This window comes from Lepisosteus platostomus, chromosome 4 (genome assembly GCF_059453375.1).
Source record: "Lepisosteus platostomus isolate fLepPlt1 chromosome 4, fLepPlt1.hap1, whole genome shotgun sequence".
Taxonomy (NCBI): Eukaryota; Metazoa; Chordata; class Actinopteri; order Semionotiformes; family Lepisosteidae; genus Lepisosteus; species Lepisosteus platostomus.
Genome location: NC_142614.1, coordinates 55,660,513 through 55,684,197, shown reverse-complemented (window position 1 = coordinate 55,684,197; position 23,685 = coordinate 55,660,513). Strand labels below are relative to the sequence as shown.

At 35.9% G+C, this 23,685-nt stretch overlaps 1 protein-coding gene across 1 annotated transcript; it reads right to left on the bottom strand.

Moving 5' to 3' along the window:
• Positions 1-3,214: 3,214 nt before the first annotated feature.
• On the bottom strand, positions 3,215-23,375 carry pggt1b (protein geranylgeranyltransferase type I, beta subunit). Its single transcript, XM_088629933.1, has 9 exons — positions 23,218-23,375; positions 21,364-21,482; positions 18,698-18,765; positions 18,239-18,390; positions 16,513-16,645; positions 10,231-10,276; positions 8,502-8,686; positions 6,643-6,751; positions 3,215-4,317 (listed from the first exon to the last, which is right to left on the bottom strand). The coding sequence occupies exons 1-9, from the start codon at positions 23,343-23,345 to the stop codon at positions 4,136-4,138; spliced, it is 1,122 nt and encodes a 373-aa protein (XP_088486059.1). The 5' UTR covers positions 23,346-23,375; the 3' UTR covers positions 3,215-4,135.
• Positions 23,376-23,685: the final 310 nt, after the last annotated feature.

Below are 23,685 nucleotides of genomic sequence, written 5' to 3'. Positions count from 1 at the left end.
GGAGTAGAACTACTTTCATTCACTTTACAGGTTTATAGGTAGGTACTTGTAAGTACATTCTGTTTATTTTCAGCAAAGCAACATTTGATTTTTAGAATTGCAGCAGTGTAATTGCCAGTATTTAGTGAAATGGTAAAGAAAAACTATCTTACGGTGTTAAAACTGGAGTATTTCATGTCTTCTGGAAATGCAGACAAATTGAGAATGTAAGATTGGTTACAGAAGGCAAGATGTCACTTGATCTTTCTCATTTGATAGCAAGTAGGTTAGTGATTCAAGAACTCCTTGAAGAAACTAGCCAAATCAGTAAAACTGCTCATGTAGTACTCATCTCACTTTTACTTCATTTTAAACACAAATTGCAGGTGATGTTTGTCAGTTTCTTTCAGAATTCAGAATGTTTCAAATTTCAAATCTTCTGTTTCAGTTTGCATACATTATTTTTATCATTTTATATGTACTGTGTACCTTTCCAGACCGTTAGAATACACAGTATTTGACATATGACTATGCAAATATAATTTGACTTTAGAATCAGTAACTGTCTATATTCAACATTTTACAATCTGTTCAAGTGTCCTGTTCGCTAGAAGGGGCTCAGATGATGCAACATAAGGAATGCTTTAAATATGTTTTCTAAATATGAAAATGATTTGTGAATCAATTTTTCAAGAAAAAGAAACTGTGGACACAAAATACAACAGTTTAAATCAGTTTAACAGGAAAATGTTTAAACCTACTGCATAATAAGCCAGTTACAAATTAAAAGTTTAAAATTATTTTATACATTCAATTGCATTTTTTATCTGAGGTTTATCTGGGCTTATTGAGGAACATGTCACGGAGCAATATGACGAAAGATGTAAACAAGCTTTTGAGGCCTTAGCACTATAATACAATTTTGTTAAACAGTGTTATTGCTTGGCATAAGGAAAAAATGCAAAGAAGCACTTTCAAAACCTTTTAATACATAAAAGTATTAAAATGTAGCTAGTAGTTGCTAAAACCTCTCTAATAAAACATGTAACTCTGCAGTTCTTTGCAGATAAATGAAGTTAAATTTACTTGAAAGAAGGAGCTAAAGTTTGAGACAAACAGGTGGAAACGGACCATCTCCGTGTACACTAGATATCCTTATTGTAAAACTACTTTAAGCAGCAAGACAGGAGACAGCTTCCTAAGCATAAAACACTTCTGAATTACACTATTATAAAAATGATCTCATCTAGTTTATTTTTCAGTTAATTTTTTCTTTCACTCTGTTACCATTCTTGTTTGAGAATTTATATTTTGACCTTGTTTAGAAAGTGGCATCACCACGTAACAAAAAAGATATTGCTGCAATGGAGTCTCCAGAGAAGTGTGACCAGATACAACCTTGTCCTCAAAGAAATGTTCATCAATGCCAGACTATAAGAACAGGTTTAATTTTGGTCTTGGTCTTGGTCAGAGAAGACAATCCAATGACCATCCTTAGAATGGCAAAACAATTAAAAACTAAGAATAGGAAGCACATTTTTTTAACCTGGAACATGCTATCCAGACATTTTATTGAATGGGAACATATACCTTCTCCCTTCAATAACAGTCTGGATGAGATCCTCAACAACCAAATACTAGCAACCAAACAAGGTCCTCTCATTCATAATCTTACTACTGTTCTAACACCTGCGGCTTTGAAGGGGAATTCTGGTTTTGGTGCCTGGGGAAACTCAACAACATAAAATGTTCACACCTGAAGAAGGCTCCACGGCCGAAACATTGTGTTCTCTTTCTTCTTTTTTCAGCATGGAGTAAACCTATTACTTGTTCCTTTGCAGCCTATGCATGCTGACGCAACTACCCACCTGAACATAAAAGGTTAATGCTTAATATAACACATCTTGGACAAATCTGTGGATTATTTTTATTCCTGGAAAGCACCACTTTGCTGCACACATTACCTTGTTAAATAAAGCGTTTCCATAGTAATTTAAGTCCTCACAACGAATAATTGAGAGTGATTGGCAATTACAGTACATAGGAGACCAAGCCAAAAGGAATGAGGCACAAAACATGAGATTTAGACAGGTAACTGAACAGGGGGAGAAAGTGTATCTTAGATTAGCTCAGAAGATTGAAATGGAAATAATCTTACCTTTCATATTTTAATGGCATTGTGAAAAGTGAGGCTTTGTTTATTGAGACCATCATATAAGATCTTACACAAAAATAATAAAAGTCTCCAGTGAGAATGACCCTTTCATTTTTAGCATCAACTAAAGCTTAAAATGCAGATATTCCAATCTCATCTAAAACTAACCATCAAAGAAATAAGATTTTCAAAAACTACCAATGGAATTCAGCTTTTATGACCTAGGGGATGAAAAAAAGCAACAATGTTAAATGGTAAATTAAGGTTTAATAAAAAACCTTTGTATGTCAAAATTTAGATGAAAGTAGTTTAAAACTAAATTCAGAAATACAATCAATTATATGTGAAGAGATAAGTAAAGAAGAGTCCCAAACAATTTTCATATTGCAACTCATTCATTTTAACACTGAATAAATTACAGAATCTTGTCCCTTGTCTCCAACTTTTGAAATGAAACTAGGCTCACTCCTTTTCCAAATACTTTTTAAAGGCACAGAAATTAAAATAATAAATTTAAATCACAAAAGTGTAAAGTAGCTTTACATTTAACCATGTTAATTATCCAAGGTGTATGACCCTTTCATCAGAAATGTGTTTTACATGTGGTAAAAGCTAGTAACACAACCCCGGTTAATTAAGATTCTTGCAAACCAGTCAGTTCAGAAAATGTGACTGAAAATAGATTGAATAATTATGCCCCTTCAATATTAATAAGTGACATGAGGAAGAGTACAAAGGAATAGCAGATGTGAAGAAAATGATATGAGATCACTTCAGTATTTCATAGATTGAAACAATATAGAAAAATATTAAAAGAGGTTAGTTAAAGGTATCATATAAAATTCAAGAGATACCCACCTTCAAGCTTTTAAAGTAATTAATTTAAAATGTTTGGTTTACAGAGACCTCCACATTTATAACAAAAAATGAAAAGCAATGAAAAATGTAATGTAAAATCTAAAGTGAAAAGCTGCTTATATCAAATATTAATCTGAATAATGATGTGAATTAAGATGCTTTTAAACCAATCCTGTTGTAGGGTCACTGGATACTGAAGAGTTTTAATGAAGAACAATAAAATACTTGTATACATGTAGAGTTTTATTCTATAAACAGAATATTTTGAAAACTCATTTAGAAAAATTAGTATAAAGAACTTTACATTGAAGGCTCAACATTGAATACGTGTTGTTCAAACAGTGCTTGTTATGTATACCACTACTTAGAGCAAACATTCACGTGTCTTAGTAGCAAAGAAACCTAAGAGCAACTAAACTAACCCTTGTGATTTTCTGTGGGTAGCATGCCTTTCATTTCTGCACGCAGTGCAATACATGAATCTTTGTATAACATAAGCTGTCATATTGTCTTTTAAAGCTGGGCTTTTAATAAAAAAACGGTCAAATTAAAAGCTTTTTGGTATTCCCCAAATTCCTTCCAGAAACTTAAGAGTACATATTTTAGGATTATGTCTTGTCTAGGATTTCTCCCATTTTCCCTCATTGTAGAAACTTAAATTGTTAAAGCAAAGTTTTTCTGAGCATTTGAAATAAAGAAAAAAATGTTTATGTAAGTCAAAAGTCTTAAAATTGACTTAAATAAAACTGTCCGAACATTTAACAGGACATATAGGAGACACAAGGTACCAAAGACTGATTAGCTTTCATTAATGGACTCTGACTTCTGAAAGAACAAAAGAAATCAAGCCTCCTTGTTGCTAACCTAACACTAGCTGTTCATCTGGCAGGCCATGGAAAGCCCATTCCTTCAGTCTGCTTTCAATAATTAAAAATCTCAGGCTCTATTATTTATTTATCACTCCATTAAGTTCAATCACAAGTAAGTGTTCAACATGCTACCCACTAAGTCTTGGGATATTGCTAACAATGTTGACAATAATTGATTTGGTACATACAAATCCAGCACTGCTTTACTGCACCCTTAATTGCACATGGCTTTTTAAAATAGTTGCTCGATATTTCCTATTGGAGTGCAAAGGTCTCATGTACAGATGGACTCAGACTCTGTATGGGGTCTGTTGCTCTTTTCTTTCCACGTCTGATGCAGGTGCTTCAGGTGTTCAAAAGCTCTTATGCTCACATTCAGTGCAGGGTGGACTTTGCGAAGGTTAGATTCCCCAATCAATGACAGACCACAGATCCCAAAGTAAGCGTGCAGTGCATCTGAAAAAGAAAAAAAGTTCACACTAGCAAGCAAGCACTTAGGCACTGGTCAAACTTCAGCTGACAGGACTCAGCAGACCTGAAAAACTAGGTCAGCTACAGGATACACATTGTGATTTAAAAAGGATAGTTTACACTGGAATCTGAATCCCAATTGTACATTGAAGAGTGTCAGATTAAAAAACTGTCTATTTACAAAAGCAACTTTGGCCATCTACACAAAAACTGTAAAAGATGAATTCTTGCCCAGTACTATAAGCATATGTTCAATTTAAATAAATCAGCTTCAGCTGAAAAAGCCAATTTAACATGAGCAACCAAATGAGAATTCATTGTGACTTTTCTTCTTAGCATTTCTTTTTTTACAGTCTCTTGTTGCTCCCTTCACACTAATAAGAAACAAGTGTTGCTTTTATAAAGTGTTATAAACTTTTGACCTGAAAATCTCAAACACTGCTAGATTCTAAATACAATCAAATAACCATCATAAGATATTTTGCTTTTGAAAAGCTGCTTTAGACCAAAAGCTAAAGCCCTATTGTAAAATGCAGGACTTCAGAGTACTTCAACATCACAGCATCAAAATGCCTGTAGCTAGGAAAGGCTGAAAAAACTTGCCAACTTTCAAATCGGTTTAATGGTTCTGAAGAAGAGTTTTTAGAAAATATGTGTCGGGCTGCATCTTGATTGATGCAGCTCTCAATTATTGTCATGTTTCAATTAACAAATAGCTGTGTTATCTGCCAGTGCTGACTAAGTGTTAAATCAGTAAGTTCCACAATAAGCAGTTTGATGTTTAAATTATGATTAAATTAATTATGTATGACGAACACATTCAAAACTAGAAATTCACAGGGGATTTGAGACGTGCAATATGTAATTCAAGTGAAAATATGCTGAGCAACCAAAGAAACATTACTTGCAACAGCAAAGAAATTACATTTTTCTCTTGAAAATTACAAAAGTCTTTTATGGAGCTGGTGAACTCACATTTTCTTGAACAGACATGACATAGGTAAACTCATTATTTTTATTAGCAGGGGGTCTACTGGGAAAGTTACAGGTAACGGGCATGGTGTAGCCACCATTGAAAGCTATCCAAGATGTACGGTATATCTGCAATGTGAATCAGGCTGCAGGTGCTGTCGTTTGGGATTTTGTCCAATTTCTCTTGGAGAACCCAGTCTGCAAACTCTAGATTCCACAGATCATCCCAACTCATCTGACAAATGATCAAAAGATACCAGGTCTGGCGAGTAGGACATATATGACTTAACTGTCAGGTTCTTATATTGCAAGACAGCCATTGTTACATGAGGAGTATGTGGATATGTTGTCCTGCTGGAATGTTATGTCATATCAGCACATGGTCCAAGGAAGGGGTAAAGGAAGTGAGGTCCCAAACTCCAGGTCACCCAGATTCTATCAATGTTTTATGGTTTAAAAATGACTGACTACATTTAACTATAATGTCTCGCAGGGTTAGAAATTGCTGGTTGTGAACAAAGTGTACTGACTCTACAACATACCAAAGGCATGAAATCATTCTCTTGATAAACTGGGCATACAAGGTTCTTTGCATTATTCCTTTGCAACTTTCAACTTAAATCTCCTCATCACCTGTGCCCAATCAACACTTCTAATTAATTTAGTGTTTATTAATATAGTGTTTATTTCCATCACTGTCAGTCTTAAAACATCAATTAATTAAAACAATGCTAAAAATGAGAAATCCAAAATCCAAAAAGACTTTGTATTGATGAATATCCAAATATCATCTATTTTTCAAAAAGTATAGATGAATAGGTAGTGTGAGGTGACTTTTGATGCTCAAGAAACTATTTTAACAGCACTAAGGAATTCTGACATCAACTCTCTTAGTGAGTTAGTGTTAGTTCCTGTAATAAATTAAGTACTCCAGATATAGTGACAAGACAGCAACGCCTTGAAAATACAGTGTTCCATCTAAGGTTCGTAATTACTGAATAGAATGTTTATGATTTAAGCATTTAAAATACAAATGGGAGAAATTCAGACAAAATAACTGGGGTTCTAAAGTGGCTTTTAGTACTATATGGTATTAATTATTTCTCACAAACTATTTCTCTTTTTTACACTTCAAGGTCTTGGACTCAGTCTATCAGATCACATAACATGAACCTTGTCCTCTCAGATGTCCTTAATCAATGCTAAACAATGGGCTTGTGAATAAAAGATCCAGCACCTTTAAAGGCTGAATAGCTTAAGGTTTTCAGCTGACAGACACAAATACAAATAAAACAATTCTTTACATAACACCCTGTTAGGCACCCCATGCAATCTTACCTGGGTGACTATCAGGCCATTTAGCAAATCCACCCACTAGACGGTCCTGAGTTGACAATATATAGCTGCGGTTCTTTTCAAAGTTAGTGTACTGGAAAACATCAAGAAGCTGAAAGAAAAGGCGGGGTTTTACCAAATGTATCAATCACTATACACAGCATCACAGGACGGAATGATAGCCTGGATTATCTATCTCTTACTTTGTTTTAGCCTGTGATCATATTTCTATGCATTTCACTGAGGTACTCTGTAGACCATCACAAAGTGAAACAAAAGACAAGTATAGTTTACAAGAGGAAGGCAAGAGATACCACTACAGCTATTATCGTAGTTACATTTAAAAGTTTTGGGCATATCTGTTTATTCCATATCACTCTTCAAGTGATATGAAATATTTTAGGTCTACATGTTTTTCTACTGTAAATCAACCTGAGAGTGAGTTATCATTAGCTTTTCAGTGTACTTTTGTGTTTTGAGGCTACAATAAGAAATATAGCTACAAGCAGCGCTAGGACAAACAACTTATTGTTTGTCACTTTTAGGAAAGTTCCAGGACAAAAGCAAGGGCATTTTTTGATACAGCATCCGAGTTTCTATACATTATCCTTAATAATCTTAAATTTCCTAATCTGTTCCTAAGTGTATTTTAATCTTGGTACACAGACAGTCCTCTTACACAAGAGATCTTAATGAATCAAAGATTGCTACAGCTAAGATTGACAGCTGGAGATATAATACATCTTTGAAGACAAAACTTTCAAGATCTTGAAAGATATCGACATGATTTTAAAATCAACTGGAAATCACTGCAGAGATTGCAGAACATAAATAATATGAGCATCATACTGGGACTTTACCTAAAGTTCTCGGTGCTGAGTTTTAAACATGCTGTGATTTATTCAGTGTAGACTTAGAAACTCCTGGAGACAAGGCATTATAATAATTATGATGAAGAAAAGAAAAGAAAAAAACTAGCCTCATTCAGAAAAAAAAACAGTTTTCCTTCTTTTAAGAAAAATCAAGAAATTCCAAATACATTTTCTGTCAGAATGTCTCACTAGAAAGAATATGATTACCAACAGCATCAAAGCTAGAATGTAAGGTTCAATAATATTAAAACAAATGGAACGCCACAATCAAAAACCATAAAAATATCATTTCTGACTTTGAAAAGGACATAAAGGGTTTATAAAGGTTCATATGATGATGGCTCAACAGTTGTAACAAAACAGCCAAGAATGTTGTTTTGAGAAAATGTTCTTTGTTAGCAAATTCAAGTCCAGGAAACTGCAGACTTTATGACTATAGAAGTGTGAAACTAGCAGAAACATTTTGGAACCACTGTGACATCAGAAAAGTAGACTGTCAAACAGCACTTAGATGTAAAATAAAACCAGGAGTATGGCCTTTATCAGGGTGCAATTTTCAGAGTATTTATTTTCATGTTTGTGGCTATTTTTTTTCTACTTTACGTTCTACCAAATTTTTCAGTACTGTGATGGTTAAGAACTAGTGTGGTATGAAAAAAATGGCTCAAGGCTAGCTCTTGAATGGATGTGTATTTGTGTTTCTCATATACTTGAGACAATCCATGGTAAAAACAAGTCAGTATTTTTATACTCTTAAGATTGTCTGAATAGCCTGTTTACATAGCTAAAAAAGCAAATATAACAATATTGGTAAGACAAAATGTTTAATGTCCAATATATAGACACTGGTGTAGACATTTCAGTTTGTGGACATTAGTGTCTCAGTATCAATGTATAAAAGGAATATGATGTTAACTATGTATGAAAATATTGACCTAAATGATTTTACTCTGAGTGAACAATAAGTGATTCATTTAATCATTGTTTTACCTCAAGTGTGGCTCCAACCCAGAAGGAATAACATGTATCTACAGGTTTGTTAGGTCGTCCATGAAAACCATTTTGCTGTCTCATAATACACCATCTCCTTATTCGGTTTAGCTCCTTTTCTGTGAAGATCTCCTGCAGTTTACCCATGAGACAAAGAGTGGCAATGGCACAGAATGTAGATCCACCTGAACAAATCAGTAACACTCATGTTAGTCTGAACAACAGCCTTCAATTATTACATCTTCAGAAGTGGTGCTGGCATGAAGCTGAACATGATGCTGCATCTTTTAATTACCCATCCAATTCGGAATCACCATTTTGTTCTTTACAGCTAGGCTCATAGCAACATGAGTAGAATCAGAAAGGGAAACCGGTTCCTCTGGTCTGGTCACTCATCTTTTGACCCACTCTGCAGGGATGTTCAGATGATAGGAGGAGAGGTGTATCCCTGACTGACAATCACATGTCTGCGAGTTACGAGATCCCAGCCCTACCGCAGCAATGCTAAAACAACTGTGTGTCTAAGCTCGGGGAATTCCAGTCACAGAGGGCTTGCGACATAGCTTATGGTTCACCAATGCAATCTCGGGATCATAAAGTTCAACCTACACTCAGTATGAGCAAATAAGATGTATAGTATTTGTAAAAAACAGGGATGTGGGAGTTCCCTGGTGGCTCTATCAGAAATGACAGGAGTACAGGCTACACCCTAATGTCAAGAAACAGCCAGCTCACTGCTCAGTAATGATGTTAGCTGAATATGCCTCCCTGAGCACCAGTAAGAACAGAGAGGTGGACTTTGGGGCACTTTTGGGTGAAGTTGAACATACTACTTAATCCAATTGATGCACTCCTCTTGTAAGATGTGCAGTTTGCAGTCTGTCGAATGAGCACTGCTTTGACAGGGGATGTCAGGGGAGAGCCTGGAAAGTACCAATTCACCCCATGCAGGGGTTGAGGCTGTAGTCATAAGATCAGATGATGAACAATTAGCAACCCAAATTGGGAAGGTGAAAATATTTGGTGTGGGAGCCTTTACATTTACAAATTGCTGATTACCCTATCTGAGACCCTACCTGAGAGTATTTATTAGGTATTCCAAAGCAAAATGGAAATGACAAATTCTACACATTGTATTTCTTTTTGTTTCTAAAAGGGCTTCTAGGCTTAAGGTCAAGACTATCATATTGCATTAATATCTTGCCATATGTGTATTAAAGTTATTTCCCACATTGACATTAAAGTTTAATTAATATATTTTTTTCAAAATGTCCACTCATATATCTCTTAAAAGTCTCATTTACCACCTAAGTAAACATAAAACTAATCAAGGAACAAAGCACAGCATATGGCACATGTCCAGACAGACATGCTTTTAATCCATCACATGCATCTGTCAGGTATAATCCAATCTGTCTGAAAACTGACCAACAAAAGAGTCAAAGAAAAGAACAACAAATTACTGGCAAGAATAACTGATTCATCTGTTAAAACCAGCTAAATAAATAAATGGGACTGTGGCATTCAGAGCATAATATAGTTAGTCAGTCTGGACTTCCTGTCTTGCTGAACTACACTTTTCGTAAACTTACTTTAACACTCCAAAGAAGATTAATCGTTACTTTAATGTACTCTTTGTAACAGAGTATCGTAAGATTCCACATGATGCATATTTTTCTGGTCTGAACGATGCAAGTAACAGTGAAATACAGTCGAATCTGATACTTACCATGTGACTCCTGTCCTGCTCCCTGGGCCACACCATTGTCGTATGACTACATATCAATAAAAGAAAACATGGAATATTAGAATGTTGTGAGCTCTACAAGGCCTCTATTAGTATTATTTTTAAATATATTTCTGCAACGCTGCCTGCTGTATGTCTGTCAACATTTCAACCTACTGAGACATACAGGGGGTGGACAAATTAGCAGAAACGCCACAAGAAAAAGGAGTTTAACTTTGAAGTAATTAAATCACAAATACAATTGCAGCTGTAAAGGCAAGTCATATTAGGTTGGTTGCCAATTAGCAGTAGGTGTCAGCTATAAAAGAGGTCTGACAATTAGAACTTTGATATGCAAGTTTTCAAAGCAACATGAGGCAACTAGCAGAGTTCCAAAGAGGCCAAATACTCGGTGCCCGAATTGCAGGTGCATCAGTCACAAAAACTGCAAAATTAATGCGTCGAGGGGAACAGTCTCAAAACAAATGACAGCATATGCCAAACATGGACGAACTGCACCGGCAAAGAGGAACAGTGGTCGCACGTCGATACTCTCTCCTACGCTTTATGCTGACACAATTACATCCTCTTTTACTCTAGTTAATCCATGTTTTCAAGAAAACATGAAAACCACTATATTTCAACAATATACAATTAAAAATAAGTTAACATATACAGTTTTGCCTCTGGGAAACATCCCTTTACTCAATACCACAGAATAATTTGTAAATTATGTGCAAAGTTAAGAGAGGGTGTTTGTAGGAAAATTGCCACACCTCACAGGGCTGTAAGCATGCAAACAAAAAAGAAGGGAAAAAATTTGATATTACAGCACCAATGCCCACCCTTTTCATTGCAAAATCTGAATTTACTCGCATGCTTTAGACTTAATATATGTTACCCATTTGCTATGAGAAAATGGTATAGGATTTTGACTAGAATGTTTTAGACTTTCCTTAATCTTTTAGAATGGTAGAGGTAGTAGAAAAAAACCCCAATACATTTTAATACTGTAGTCTAAAATAACCAATATTTAGATGTAAAGCAATGCACAATGTACAGAAGCAAATCATTTCACTATGGCAATATTGGACTGCTACCACTCAACATGACATACTGTAAAAACACATGTTGAAAAGTTAAAGTTAAAAAGTGTGCGCTTCTGGGTTAAATAGCTATGTGATTTTTTAAAAACTGCATCAATGTTTCCATTGCAGAATCACAAAAGGTCATACAAAAAAAAGAATATTTGTTTTGTAACAACGCAGTAATATTTGTCTAGAACTGCTCAGCAACAACAGCTGTTAACCTTGTAACTTGTGTATAGTCCCAATGGGAGATCTTGTCAAAATGCCATTTTCTACAAAGCAACACTTTTAATAACCTCTCGTAATAGCAGCACTATGAGCGACGAATATTTTAGGTAGAGACTTGATTAGCATACCGTTTTATTCGTGAGCTTTTGTGATTGCACTAATGAAGAAAAAATGTGGGAGTGCTGTTGTACCAGCACAGTCCATTCAAAATGTCTAAAGTGTTTAAATAATAGCAAAGCATTAAGTAACTTAGTTTAAGCAAAGAAAAATATTCAAATTAATGCAACATTGTTAAAAACACAAAATAATCATCTTTAACTTTGATCAATTTTGTACACATACATAATAAAATGCTTTGCTTTTTACAAAACAATAGGTTTAATGGCCATATAGGGTTATTTAAAATTAAGGTTTGGAAAAAAGAATGGAAAAAAGGAATCTGCCAACAATCAAGCATGGGGTCAAGATGAGACCAAAAATGAATTAGTAAGGGAACTGTCACCATATGGGTCCCACCAGTCTGCAGTAATATGTTTCTATAGTCTATTAATAGACATTCCAGAGCTAGAACAATATTACCTTATTAAGAGGCTGTTACCAAAGAACAAACTTAAAAACTCCCAAAAGACTTGGAAGCCAAAAAGCACAGAGACAAATAAACAAGACAACATACCTCTAATGACCAAATTATTTACATAAACCTAATCCTGCAATACATTAAGGGTTTAAAACTTTTGTGTTCCAATTAGTTGTATGTAAATTGAAAGGGAATGCTATAATATAGCAGATCCAGTACTTCTATGTTACTTAAGTGAAAACTGCTACATATCCACTGGTCTTTTGCTGATCTTTTATTCTAACAACCTGTTTTTGTTTCTGATTTGTTTACCAGCATTTGCACCTCGAGCTGTCGGTTGCTCGTTTTTCCCCAGTGTGTCAATTAATGGATTAATCACTGCTGGATACCATTTGAAATGCCAAGTGGCCGGCCAAGGCTGAAGCAGTCAGTCATCCAGGCTTACAGAGGAGGGCCTGTCACAAGCTGCTAAAAATACAAAGTTACAAACCAGGAGGTTTAGAAAAAAAGACCGTGAATCAAGTGAACAATTTGGCAGTTCTCTTTTTAAAGCATCTGTGCTATTTATACAAGTCATCTCCTTTAAAAGCCACATGGCCACTACAACGGAGAAATCAAAACAAAGTATCTTCCATGGGTTTGGACTGTTTGCCCATTGTAAAAAAGTCAAAACACATACTATCCATAAAACTACACACCAATGTGCCAAACATGTACCAGAGCAGTTACCACAGCATTTAAACTTGCCTTTTGGTGAAACTCAAAATGTACTGATGCAAACTGAGGAGGACTGATTCTTACTCAGCATCATGCATACACTATAAACTCCCTGAAGAAACACGTATGTGGAACAATATGGTCTGCAAGTGGTGGTTGCAGGAAAGAGGGTTGAAAATTAAAATCTGAAAATGCATTTTAAAGATCTGTGAGAGTCCAAGATTCTACTTATATCTATAAAAGAAAATTCAATGATGTGCAGTGATCCCTTTCAAAATAAAAATCATAAGGGTAGGTGGGCGAATATATTTGACATATTAATTATTCAGTAAACGGTCTCACCTATGACACTGCAGTATTTATTTCAGAAAATAACTGCTGCTAACAGCTCAGATGAACCCTGTAATAAGAACATATGAAAAGAAGAAGCAAATGCCTTTGTTTAAAGAGATTATGCACTGGGAGCACAGGCAACCTTGCCCCCCCAGGGACACAGTGGGTAGGCACTGCAGAAAGGAGGCGGAAGTACAGAAATAAATTTGTACTGCAACTGCAAGCTCTGGAACACACCATGTTTTCTGGAGTTTCATAAGCCGTTCTATAGAACACCCATTCCTAATGAATTGAGATTGAAAAGCTACAATATCTACACAAGTACCGCAGTACAGTATATTTAAGATCTTGAATATATATGGCAAGACATTCTTTAAGTGTACACCAAATTACAGGAAAATCAGGGCTAAAAAAAAACGAGTGATTCACATCAAGTGAATTTGACTCCCTTCACTTTCAAAATAATTTTATAATTCTATCATTTATTCTATTCCAATAGCTTGGCAGGGGGTAACAAGGGGAGCAGCGATGGCGGAGATGTGGGAACAACTGCTAAAACAACTGTTTACTGGGATGACATGAAACTTAGTTCAATACCAAGGTATGTATTGAACTAGTCAAGGTATGTTTGACTAATGCCCTGCTTTTTCCACTGCAGAGTGTATTGCTGTCTCTGCACCTAATTAAAGAATGGCACAAGGGAAGACTATTTCTGTAATTGTATCTAGGGTATAATATGGAGAAGAAAAACCTTATCGGAAGCCATAGTTTAGGACACCCTCCAGTACAACTGTTACCACGTGGAACTAGTTTTCCAGATACCCAGCTGACATGATAGCAGCTTAGCATAAAGGTTGACACTTCATCAAGTCAGTGGAAAAGGTTGTAAGCTCACACAGAGTTTAAGATCTTTAACTCTTTATCATAGCTGTAACCCATCCAACAGATCATTTCTCAATGGCTGCATCATATGCAGCAAAATAAGACCTTTTTAGGTGCCAAAAAGTCAGATATAATTCAGTAGGGACCATTCAGTAACAAAGTGAAATTTTAAAATGCATTTACAGTGCTGAGGAAATGTTTGTGAAAACCGGAATAAACAAACAGCTCAGAGACACAAGACATTTGGATTATTTAATAAAATGATCTAACAAAAATGATTTTTTCATGAATTTTTGGCACTTATTCTTCCTTACAGAATTGCTTCAAGTTAGTGACATTTGTTTAGTAGTTCAGAGTTTATGTTACGTCCAGACTTTAACATTACCAATCCAAAATGTTTAACTTCCTCTTCTTCCATTCTGCTGTAGATCACTGACCCACCTTTGGCAAATGGATGGCCATATTTATGGTTCCATCATTGATTGCAAACTGTCCAGATCCTGAGGCAGCAAAGTAACCCCAAACCACGATACCACCACCATGCTGAAGGTCAGGATGAGTTTGTTCTGTGTGTGCGTGTGGTTTTTTTTTTTTGTGGCCAAAAAGTTTAATTTTTTTACTTGTACTCCCAAAGAATATTATTCAAGTAGTTTGTGGGCAACCTAGATGTTCTTTGACAAACTGAAAACTATTCTTGTTCATTCTTTTCCTGATGACCAGGCATGATCATTGACACTAGCCACAGCAACAGTCTGATACAGATCCTTAGATGTTATGATGGTTTTTCTTGGGGAGATCTTGCCAGGACAAAGTTTGGCATATTCTACATTTCAAGAAAAGCTATCTGACAGTCAGTGGTTGGAGCCCCAAATGCTTAGAAATGGTTTTGCCATCCTTTCTAGACATCAATGAGCATCGATTACTCCTTTTCTGAGGTCTGCTGAAATCTCTTTTGATTATGACATGATGTAGCATTTGATGTTTCTACACACCTGTATAGTAAAGACCATATTCAAAGTTCTATCCATTATATTGTCATCTTATTTGTGCAAAGTAAAGTGAATCCCGAGTTATTAATTCACATACACTGATTCTAAATTATTTCTTTTTTCATTGTCATACACCACATTGTGTTTGCAAAAAACTTTGAACTGGCAAAAATAATCATTTTGGATTATTTAAGAAAAGATCAAAACAAAGGTATAATAGTAAAAAACAGTCATTCCAATACTTTTATTGGGGGTGTAAAACTTTCTCAGCACTGTAATCAATGTTTAAAAATTATCTGAAATGAGGCCAACCACACTCTCATGGGAAAGAATGCGTGAAAAATCAGAACGCAAACAGATGGACAATGTCTTAAATGCCAAAAGAGTTTCCCTGTGTTATGTGCTTCAGCTCAAATAAAGATATAGGCGCCTCTAGCACCGTTTCCTCTGCAGGGCAATCACTATGTAGATAAAGAGACTGGAAAACCTCCTGCACTTGTATTGTGTCCGCCACTAGTTGAAGCACAACAATCACATGAATACAGGGAGTCATGGAAATCACCCACATTAAGTTTCTCTATTGCCTGAGTAATGCATTTATTATTCTGATAATTTGCATCCGGAGTGGATGCTCCAAAATCACTTTGTTTCTGAGGAGCTAGTTTTCATCAGGACACAATTCTCAGAAAATCACTTCGGTTCTCACATTTGCTTATTAGCACATATGACTGTATTGCAGAGAAATGTCTTACTATCATACAAGCTTTCATTAGATTCAGAAACTGCAGTGATTTGCCCTGCTAATAAATTTGAGTGTCATTAGCAAATGGTCTGATCAAGAGTGAATATTAAATTGTAAATGTTATATAACAGAATGCTGTGGAACACACTGAGTAAATGCATCAATTGGCCACACAGGAGTCAAACCAACAGGGGGAAGGACCAGTGATAGCTAGACAGCATCATACTGTTGCACATAGATAATTATGAGAATATTAAGTGTCCTAAACCTAGAAACCAACAACAAATGATTAATCACTTTAACAAGGGATGTTTCAGTACTGTTCCTTAATATAAGCCCTGACTGGAAAGGCTCAAAGAAATCCTTAGGTGCGAGCTCTAAGAATGCAATTGGGCTGCCTCCTGCCTGCCTGTTACAGACTTTTTTTCCCCCACAACTGCTAAGGCTACACCTCCAGCACCTCATTACAGCACAGATCTTCTGTTTCATATATTGAAATATTTATTATAATAAACCTACAGACGGATTGATTGTACAGATATTGAACACGTATTAATCAACAAGCTTCTGTTTTTCCAAGTCCAAACCTGAAGCAGTAATTATGTACATGCTTTTTTTAAAAAGTGGTCTATTTTATAGATAGACACCTTTGGAAAACTGAAAAGAATGCCAATATAAAGAATTCTTGACATTGGCCACAAAAGTTGTAGTACAGTCAGGCTAACTTACCATACTTCTTCTGATGTAGTCGATGACTTTCTTGACGTCCATACCAGACCAGTCATTTAGCATGTAGCAGATACATGCAGCACAGTACACAAACCTCATGTCATTTTCACTCCCTTCTGGAACAGCATAGAAACTAATGGACAAAGAAAACCAACATAAAACCTTTGCGCTAAGTATGCGGGTGGTGGCGTCTAGAATTTGGAAATTAAACAACAAAATGAAAATGACTTCAATAATGCAATCATGGTTCATATAGAGTCAAAACGAGGAATAAATATTCCATTCACAGAACTAATCTTACGCTATGCTGGCAGCACTTTTAGTAGTTCAGAAGCACACTGCCCAACAATGCTTGGGTGATCGTCAGGGCAGTCCTCAAAGATGCTGCAGCTGTACATGAAAAGATCCTGAAAGAAGTGCTCTGGAAGGTTGCCGGTTCATATCCCACGGCCGGCAGAGGAATCCTACTCCGTTAGGCCTATGAGCAAGGCCCTTAACCCCAACTGCTCCAGGGGCGCCGTATAAAATGTCTGACCCTACGCTCTGACCCCAAGCTTCTCTCCCTGTCTGTGTGTCTCATGGAGAGAAAGTTGTGGTATATGAAATTCCTACTAAACGAAATTGTATATGGCCTATAAAGTGATCTCTCACTCTCTTAGAAAGCAACATATGTTGGTCCAAATAGCTCTATTGTTTGAGTTATGGAGGAGGGTGGAGTATAAAACAGAACACACACCTGCACCTGAAAGACAGGCAAGCACTTGCTAGGAGTTGCACGCAACCTTTAATGCTGTAATACAGGGGTTCTCAACTCTTTCTCATTAGGGACCCCTATTTTAACACTGTCTCAGTGACAGCTTCCCCACATACAAACATATTTGGGAAAGTGCTTGGATGAAAACTGCTGCTGTACTGTATGAACTGTGATGCACAAAGCAGTAAGTCTGCCACCAAAACTGGAGGAACATAATCCCAGAACACTGCGCTGGAGGAGAACAATATACAAATGAAAATGGTGCATAACTTCCTCATTTGTTGCAGTCAAGACACTGATGCAGTTTTATTTTTAAAGTCAAACTTGTTTTATCACAAACTATATCTACACAAAACAAAGCCATCCACCTGCACTGAGAATATGTAAATAACTCAAACATACCATTTCATTTAGTGAAATTCTTTTTTTCCCTTTACTTACCCTTTCCTCATTCTCATGCCACTGGCTGAAGTGAAGCCTGTTTTTTACAAAAGACTACACCTGTATATTACAAAATATCCACCTACAATTAAATTTCTGTTTTTGTCTTAATTCAGTTCTCTGTACATATAAGATGGACACATTAAAATATCATTACCACTAATAATTTTACTTCCACAAATATACTTCCATATCCCCTTATGTCAGGCTCAATCAGTAGTCAGAAGTTCTGTTGTACTTGAACATGCTTTGATAACATAGGTCAGTAGAAGAAAGGCCTTAAACAGGTTGATACTTTTGAGAAAGAAGAGAGGTTTAACCACTCAGAACAGAAAGGGTATGCAGCCATATTCGTGGTGTCTTTAAAGCAACAAGACCCGAATTCAGCAGGTAAATTCCAGTCAAGCTGGAAATCAGCTGATTTTGCTGAACAAAAGCTGAAATGGAATAGAAAAGCACAGACACACCAGCTCTCTAGGACCAAGATTAGACATGCCTGCTGTATGTTATCTTAGGCAAAAACTCCCCTACCTGCCATCCTCCAGCTGGAGCGCCTTCAGACCCGCTAAACAGGCCTCTTTATTCACCCGGCTCAGATCATCTCCCAGGATAATCAAGCAGGCCAGACCTGTGTAGGTCATTGCAACATGACCACTGTCATATGGATGAGATATACCTGGGCCCTGAAACGCAGATAGCATTTGAAAATTAAAATGTTACATCAACTTTGCAAACACTCCCACATTAAAGAAATCAATTATTATAATAAAACACATATTTATCAACATATAAGCTTTAATGTTATATGTCCATTTCATACAACATCTTGTTGAGTCTTGGATAAAAAATGACTTTGAAAATATCAGTATATGATATCACATTTTCGCCCATTTAAACATTTATTTTCCATGATTCTCTCCTCTGTGGCGCACAAATACAGTGGTACTAGGCCACTGCTCGTGTCCAACGAGGAAGCTAGGTATTCCTCACCTTCGATGGGTTGTATGGAACTCCCAAATGCAAAGACCCTCGGAATCCACATCTATCCAAATTCGATTCTGAAGGAACACGCAGAAGAATGTTAAGAGGCAAAGCAGCTGCACAAAATTACCCACCAAAACGTCTATTGTCCATATTATTCATATACTCTCTATGGTGTGTTGCAGGTCAAATAAACAACTGCGATAGCTAAAGCTGATGAAAGGATTTAAATCAATATTTTTTACCTGGAATAAACAAAAGAGGGGTGGCACAGTGCTTAGCACTGTTGTCTCACAGCGCTGGGGCCCTGGGTGCCATCTGTGTGCAGTGGTACAAGGCCACTGTTTGTGACCAACAAGTTGTATGTTCTCCCTATTGTCATGCATGTTTCCTCCAGGTGCTACAGTTTCCTCTTTAGTCCAAAGACATACTGGTTATTGAACTGACGTCTGAGAAAATGAGTCGTGGTGGGAGAGCGTGTCTGTGTGTTCCCTGTGATGGACTGGCCTCCCATTCAGGGTGTATCCTGCCTTGTGCCCATTACTTGCCCGGATATGCTCCAGCTCCCCCATGCATGGCTAAACAAAGGAGGATTATTCCAGAGAATATAAAATTACCCTACATTTTTAAAATGATATTATTTGAATGAATAATGCAACAAATGCAATTACATATAAGGCAGTATATTGTAATGTAAAAATAAACAATTAACCACAACGAAAACAATATGGTAATACACTCCCTGTACTATACATTTCCATAATGTTCACTGATTGTATTTTAATGTTTGCCCTAAATGTGTATTCTAATATTTAAGTTCTATATCTTTATTCATATACAGAGCTGCTAAGCTTCTGAAAATATTCGGTCTACCGTTTTACTATTTTAATGACCAATAAATGCCAATGCTGCCACCTGCTGGGTAGAATATTAAGACTCTTTCTTTTAAAATTGAATCTGTTCCAAGTCACTTTGTATTAGTAAAAGCTTATTCTAATGGATTGTATCACAATTCCAGCTTTTATTGTAGAATTAGCACTCAAATCTATGGGTCTCCATAACCACTCAAGTGGTTATTGATTACAGCCATTTCTTTAAGCCTGAGTGTAAGAAACCTTTGAAAAAAAGTAATGTCTAAACACAGACATTTCCTGTGAAGTACTAGGATCTTTTCTGCGCTACTGCCTTCAACTGCTATAATGGTAATAATGTTAAGTGTCTGAGACAGATGGACTGGGCTTCCCTTACACTGCAGTCATTAACATTATAACTGCACAAGGAATGTGTTGTGCATATTGTATAGAATTAAATCAGATCTGATTTTACAGATAACCTAACTACTGCCCACTGTGCCATGCATTTTTCATGCCATAGTAAAAACTAAAAACAAAAATACTCACAAGGATCTTGGATTAAGAATATGATGGTTAGACCAAGTTACTCCAAGATGTTAAGGTGAGTTAACCATTAACAAAACTAACCCATCCTGAAATGGACGTTTTACAAATTTACCCTATCCTCCAAAGTGATTTTAACATACAGTTTGCTGTAGCATGTTCCAATTTTATTGAACAACATGTTTTTTAATTATAAATGAGGTAAACTCTATTTACTTTGACCACTATCAGATAAATGTTAATCCTATTAAAAAAAAAGATAAAATGACAAAACCGTTTTTTTTGTTAAACATTTACATTGTTTTTCAAATGTTTCATTTTTTTTTGTCTTTTGTGCTGTTATAAAACATAACCTGTTTCCCTCCTTACCAGACATCAGCAAACAGACTCAGAATTTAATTTACTTCTCTTTTCAGCATGAAATAAACCTTTACTTGTTCCTTTGCAGTCTACACATGCTGACGCAGCTACCTACTTGAACTACTTCAGACTAAGAATTTATCCGGTATATACTTTTTAGGTGTGTTATAGTGCAAATACACAAATAGTACTCTGCTTTCCATGTCTCAATTCCAAACACAGCAAGAGCTAATGACGTCAGTGAATTTAAAGCATGTAATAAAATAATGTACTGATAAGGATACACAGACCAAAGGTCAATGAACTCCTTTAAAACTGCTCAATGTTTCATGATTATTGACTTCACCACTCACCCCACGACCCAGTATGTTTCTCATTACCTTATTCATTCCTTGCCACAGAAATACCAACATGGGACCACTTCATTAAATTTAAATTCTGCGACTCATAAATAATGAACAAGTCGTTGATTTTCACTTGCAGTTTACACTGGTAATTAAAGGTATCTGATAAGCATCATAAAGAGTGCTATAGCTGAACCCAAGTTTCCAAGACTACATGACACTACAATGTGTGAACCACTTCGAGCAACAGAACCCCCTTCAAAGATAACTACTGGCTCCAATGAACAGATTTTTTAGATGTTTTTTACTTTTTTAAATGACTTTGAATAGACCTACATAGGTTGAGTTCTAAAGATCAATACTTCTTTATTATAAATATTAATTCATAACAAAGAAAATTATAACACAGCTTGTATACACTGCAATAATTAGGGCTTTCTAAACCTGGAAGCCTGGTGTTCTCTTCAAGTTGTGACTGAGTATATGTGTATTAAATTAAAGCAGGCTCTACTTTTGTGTCTAGTTTCCAGCACTAAGAGTTGACAGAGGGTATTCACAGAAGTGCAAAACTCACTGTCTTCAGTAGGAAGGACTTGTAATGAATAGATCCATTCTATTAAATCAGGTTTATCAATAATATCCAAGGCATCCAGTACATCCAAGCCAGAAAGTGCAAAAAACACAATGGTTAACCTGAAGAAAAAGACAAATTGAGAACATTACAACCATGGCAATGATATTATAAATTATCTCACTATAATCATAAAATTAATCAAATCAGATGCAGTCTAAACCTATAAAGGCCAATGTCAGTGTTCTTATACGTGAACCCATTTATGTTCAATTTGTTTATTGGATTTTCATAGAAAACAAAAGAATATTACATGGTACCACAAACAGTATGAGCAAATGTGAACAGTCATAATACCATAATTTGGTACTTAAACAAACTGTATAAATTCAACATTAATATAAAAAGAGGAAGAAAGAAGAAAAAATAAATCCAGATGTGTGAAAGAGAAAAAAGAGGTGTAGGGACAGAAGAGGGAAGCCAAAATCTTCAAGGTCTTTCAAATGTCAAATTTAAAAAGTAGAATGAATGAATTTCTTAAATCCTGCTTAGCCAAAAGAATGCATGTGGGCAAAAAAAATGAAATCTTGTCTATTTTAATTATAGTGCAACTACTACATCAGGGTGGCACTTAGTAATAAAGGTAAAGTCTAGTTTAGTTCAAACATCATACCATGAATTGTCTTAAGTTGACAAGGCATGAAACATGGTCTTCGTGTGCAGGTGTGCTTCAGTGTGTGAAAGAGAATGTGCACTTTTTGATTCCAAGCATTTGTGGCTTTCCATCATTGGAATTTGATAATGGTCTATAGAATATCAATAATATGGAGGTTATTCTGATAAACATTTTAACTGAACACACAAACTACCATTTACAATAGTTTATGGTTTAAAAAAGGTTGGTTTATATCAATGCATTTCTCCTCATTTGGAAGACGTAATTCAGGATGCATGATAGCACTGAAATCACACCTTATCATCACTGAATTACCATATTATAAAGACAGAAGAATGATCAACAGCTGCCAGTCTTCTCACTGCGGAAATCAAACATACTTCTACTTGTAAGAACCTTGAACTTAAAATAACCAAAACAGAGGTAGAAGATCTGACTTGTGGAAACTCCACAACATTGCATGATACAGAAGAAAGAGCGAAACTGCCATCTGAGGTGGGAAAAGGCAACATTTCTAAAAGTGACTATCAGACATGGTACATCTGACACACGTCATTCTTCCCATTTGAAATGATACATATTATGATATTAAGTTACGTGTCATACTTGAATATACTCTTGTATATTAGATTGACACCTAATATACACCATAATTAGTTGAAGGCTCAATGTAAAAAGTGTTGAAGAAAAGAACTACAAAACGTACCTACTCTATAATGCAGTAACATCGCTACCACGCAAAAGATGTGTATACTGTATACACATCGGCAACCGAAGGAAACTACAGATACTGTAGCTCTATCAATTCAATGTCTTTACTAGTAATATTTGCTTAAATTCGACATAAGTTATTGCACTAGAATACTCATTCTTTCGTTAATTATAATTGTATTTAATAAATAAATTTGATTATGGATTACTTGCAACAATCAGCACAGCAGCTATATAGTTAGAATTTCATTTTCACTCAGTCTTCCAAAGCCCGGCGGTCGTATAAAATTTACCGAGGCACACGCATAAAATTAAATTAAAAAATGTAACAAGAAAGGTTGCAGAGCATTTCGGAAGTTTAAAACCATCATATATCTCGGAGGGAAATGCAGCGGAAACACCATACATTTACAGGAAGAAACGGCAGTGTCGACGAACACCGGGAAGAATATTTTTTATCACTTATATACCTGCTGGTCTCCAGGGAAGAGTATCTCTCCGGTAAGACTTGTAAACATCTCTGGAAATATTTAACATGCCGGTCTCTCAGAAAGTCTATTTGTTCAAAGTCGCCAAATGGATTCTCGTCTTCCGCCATGTTTGTCTAAAAACTTCCGGAAACGTCACATCCTGGAAACTATCAGCTAGAGCTCTATGGTAGTAGGTAGAGCTCTATCTGATAACCAGTACTTGTATAGCGCATTTCATTCCAATGGACTTTAGGCATCACACGGGGGAATGAATACGGAATAGTTTAACAAAATTACATTTAACCCTGATGTACATAGAAAATATAGCAACAAATACGTTAATTTATCGTTAAAAACGTTGGCGTTTAGAGACAAATCACTACTTCTAATAAAGACCCCCGAGTTAATATTGCTTATAATTGCTTACACGTATATAGCGCTTTTCTGCACACCCCACTCAAAGCGCTT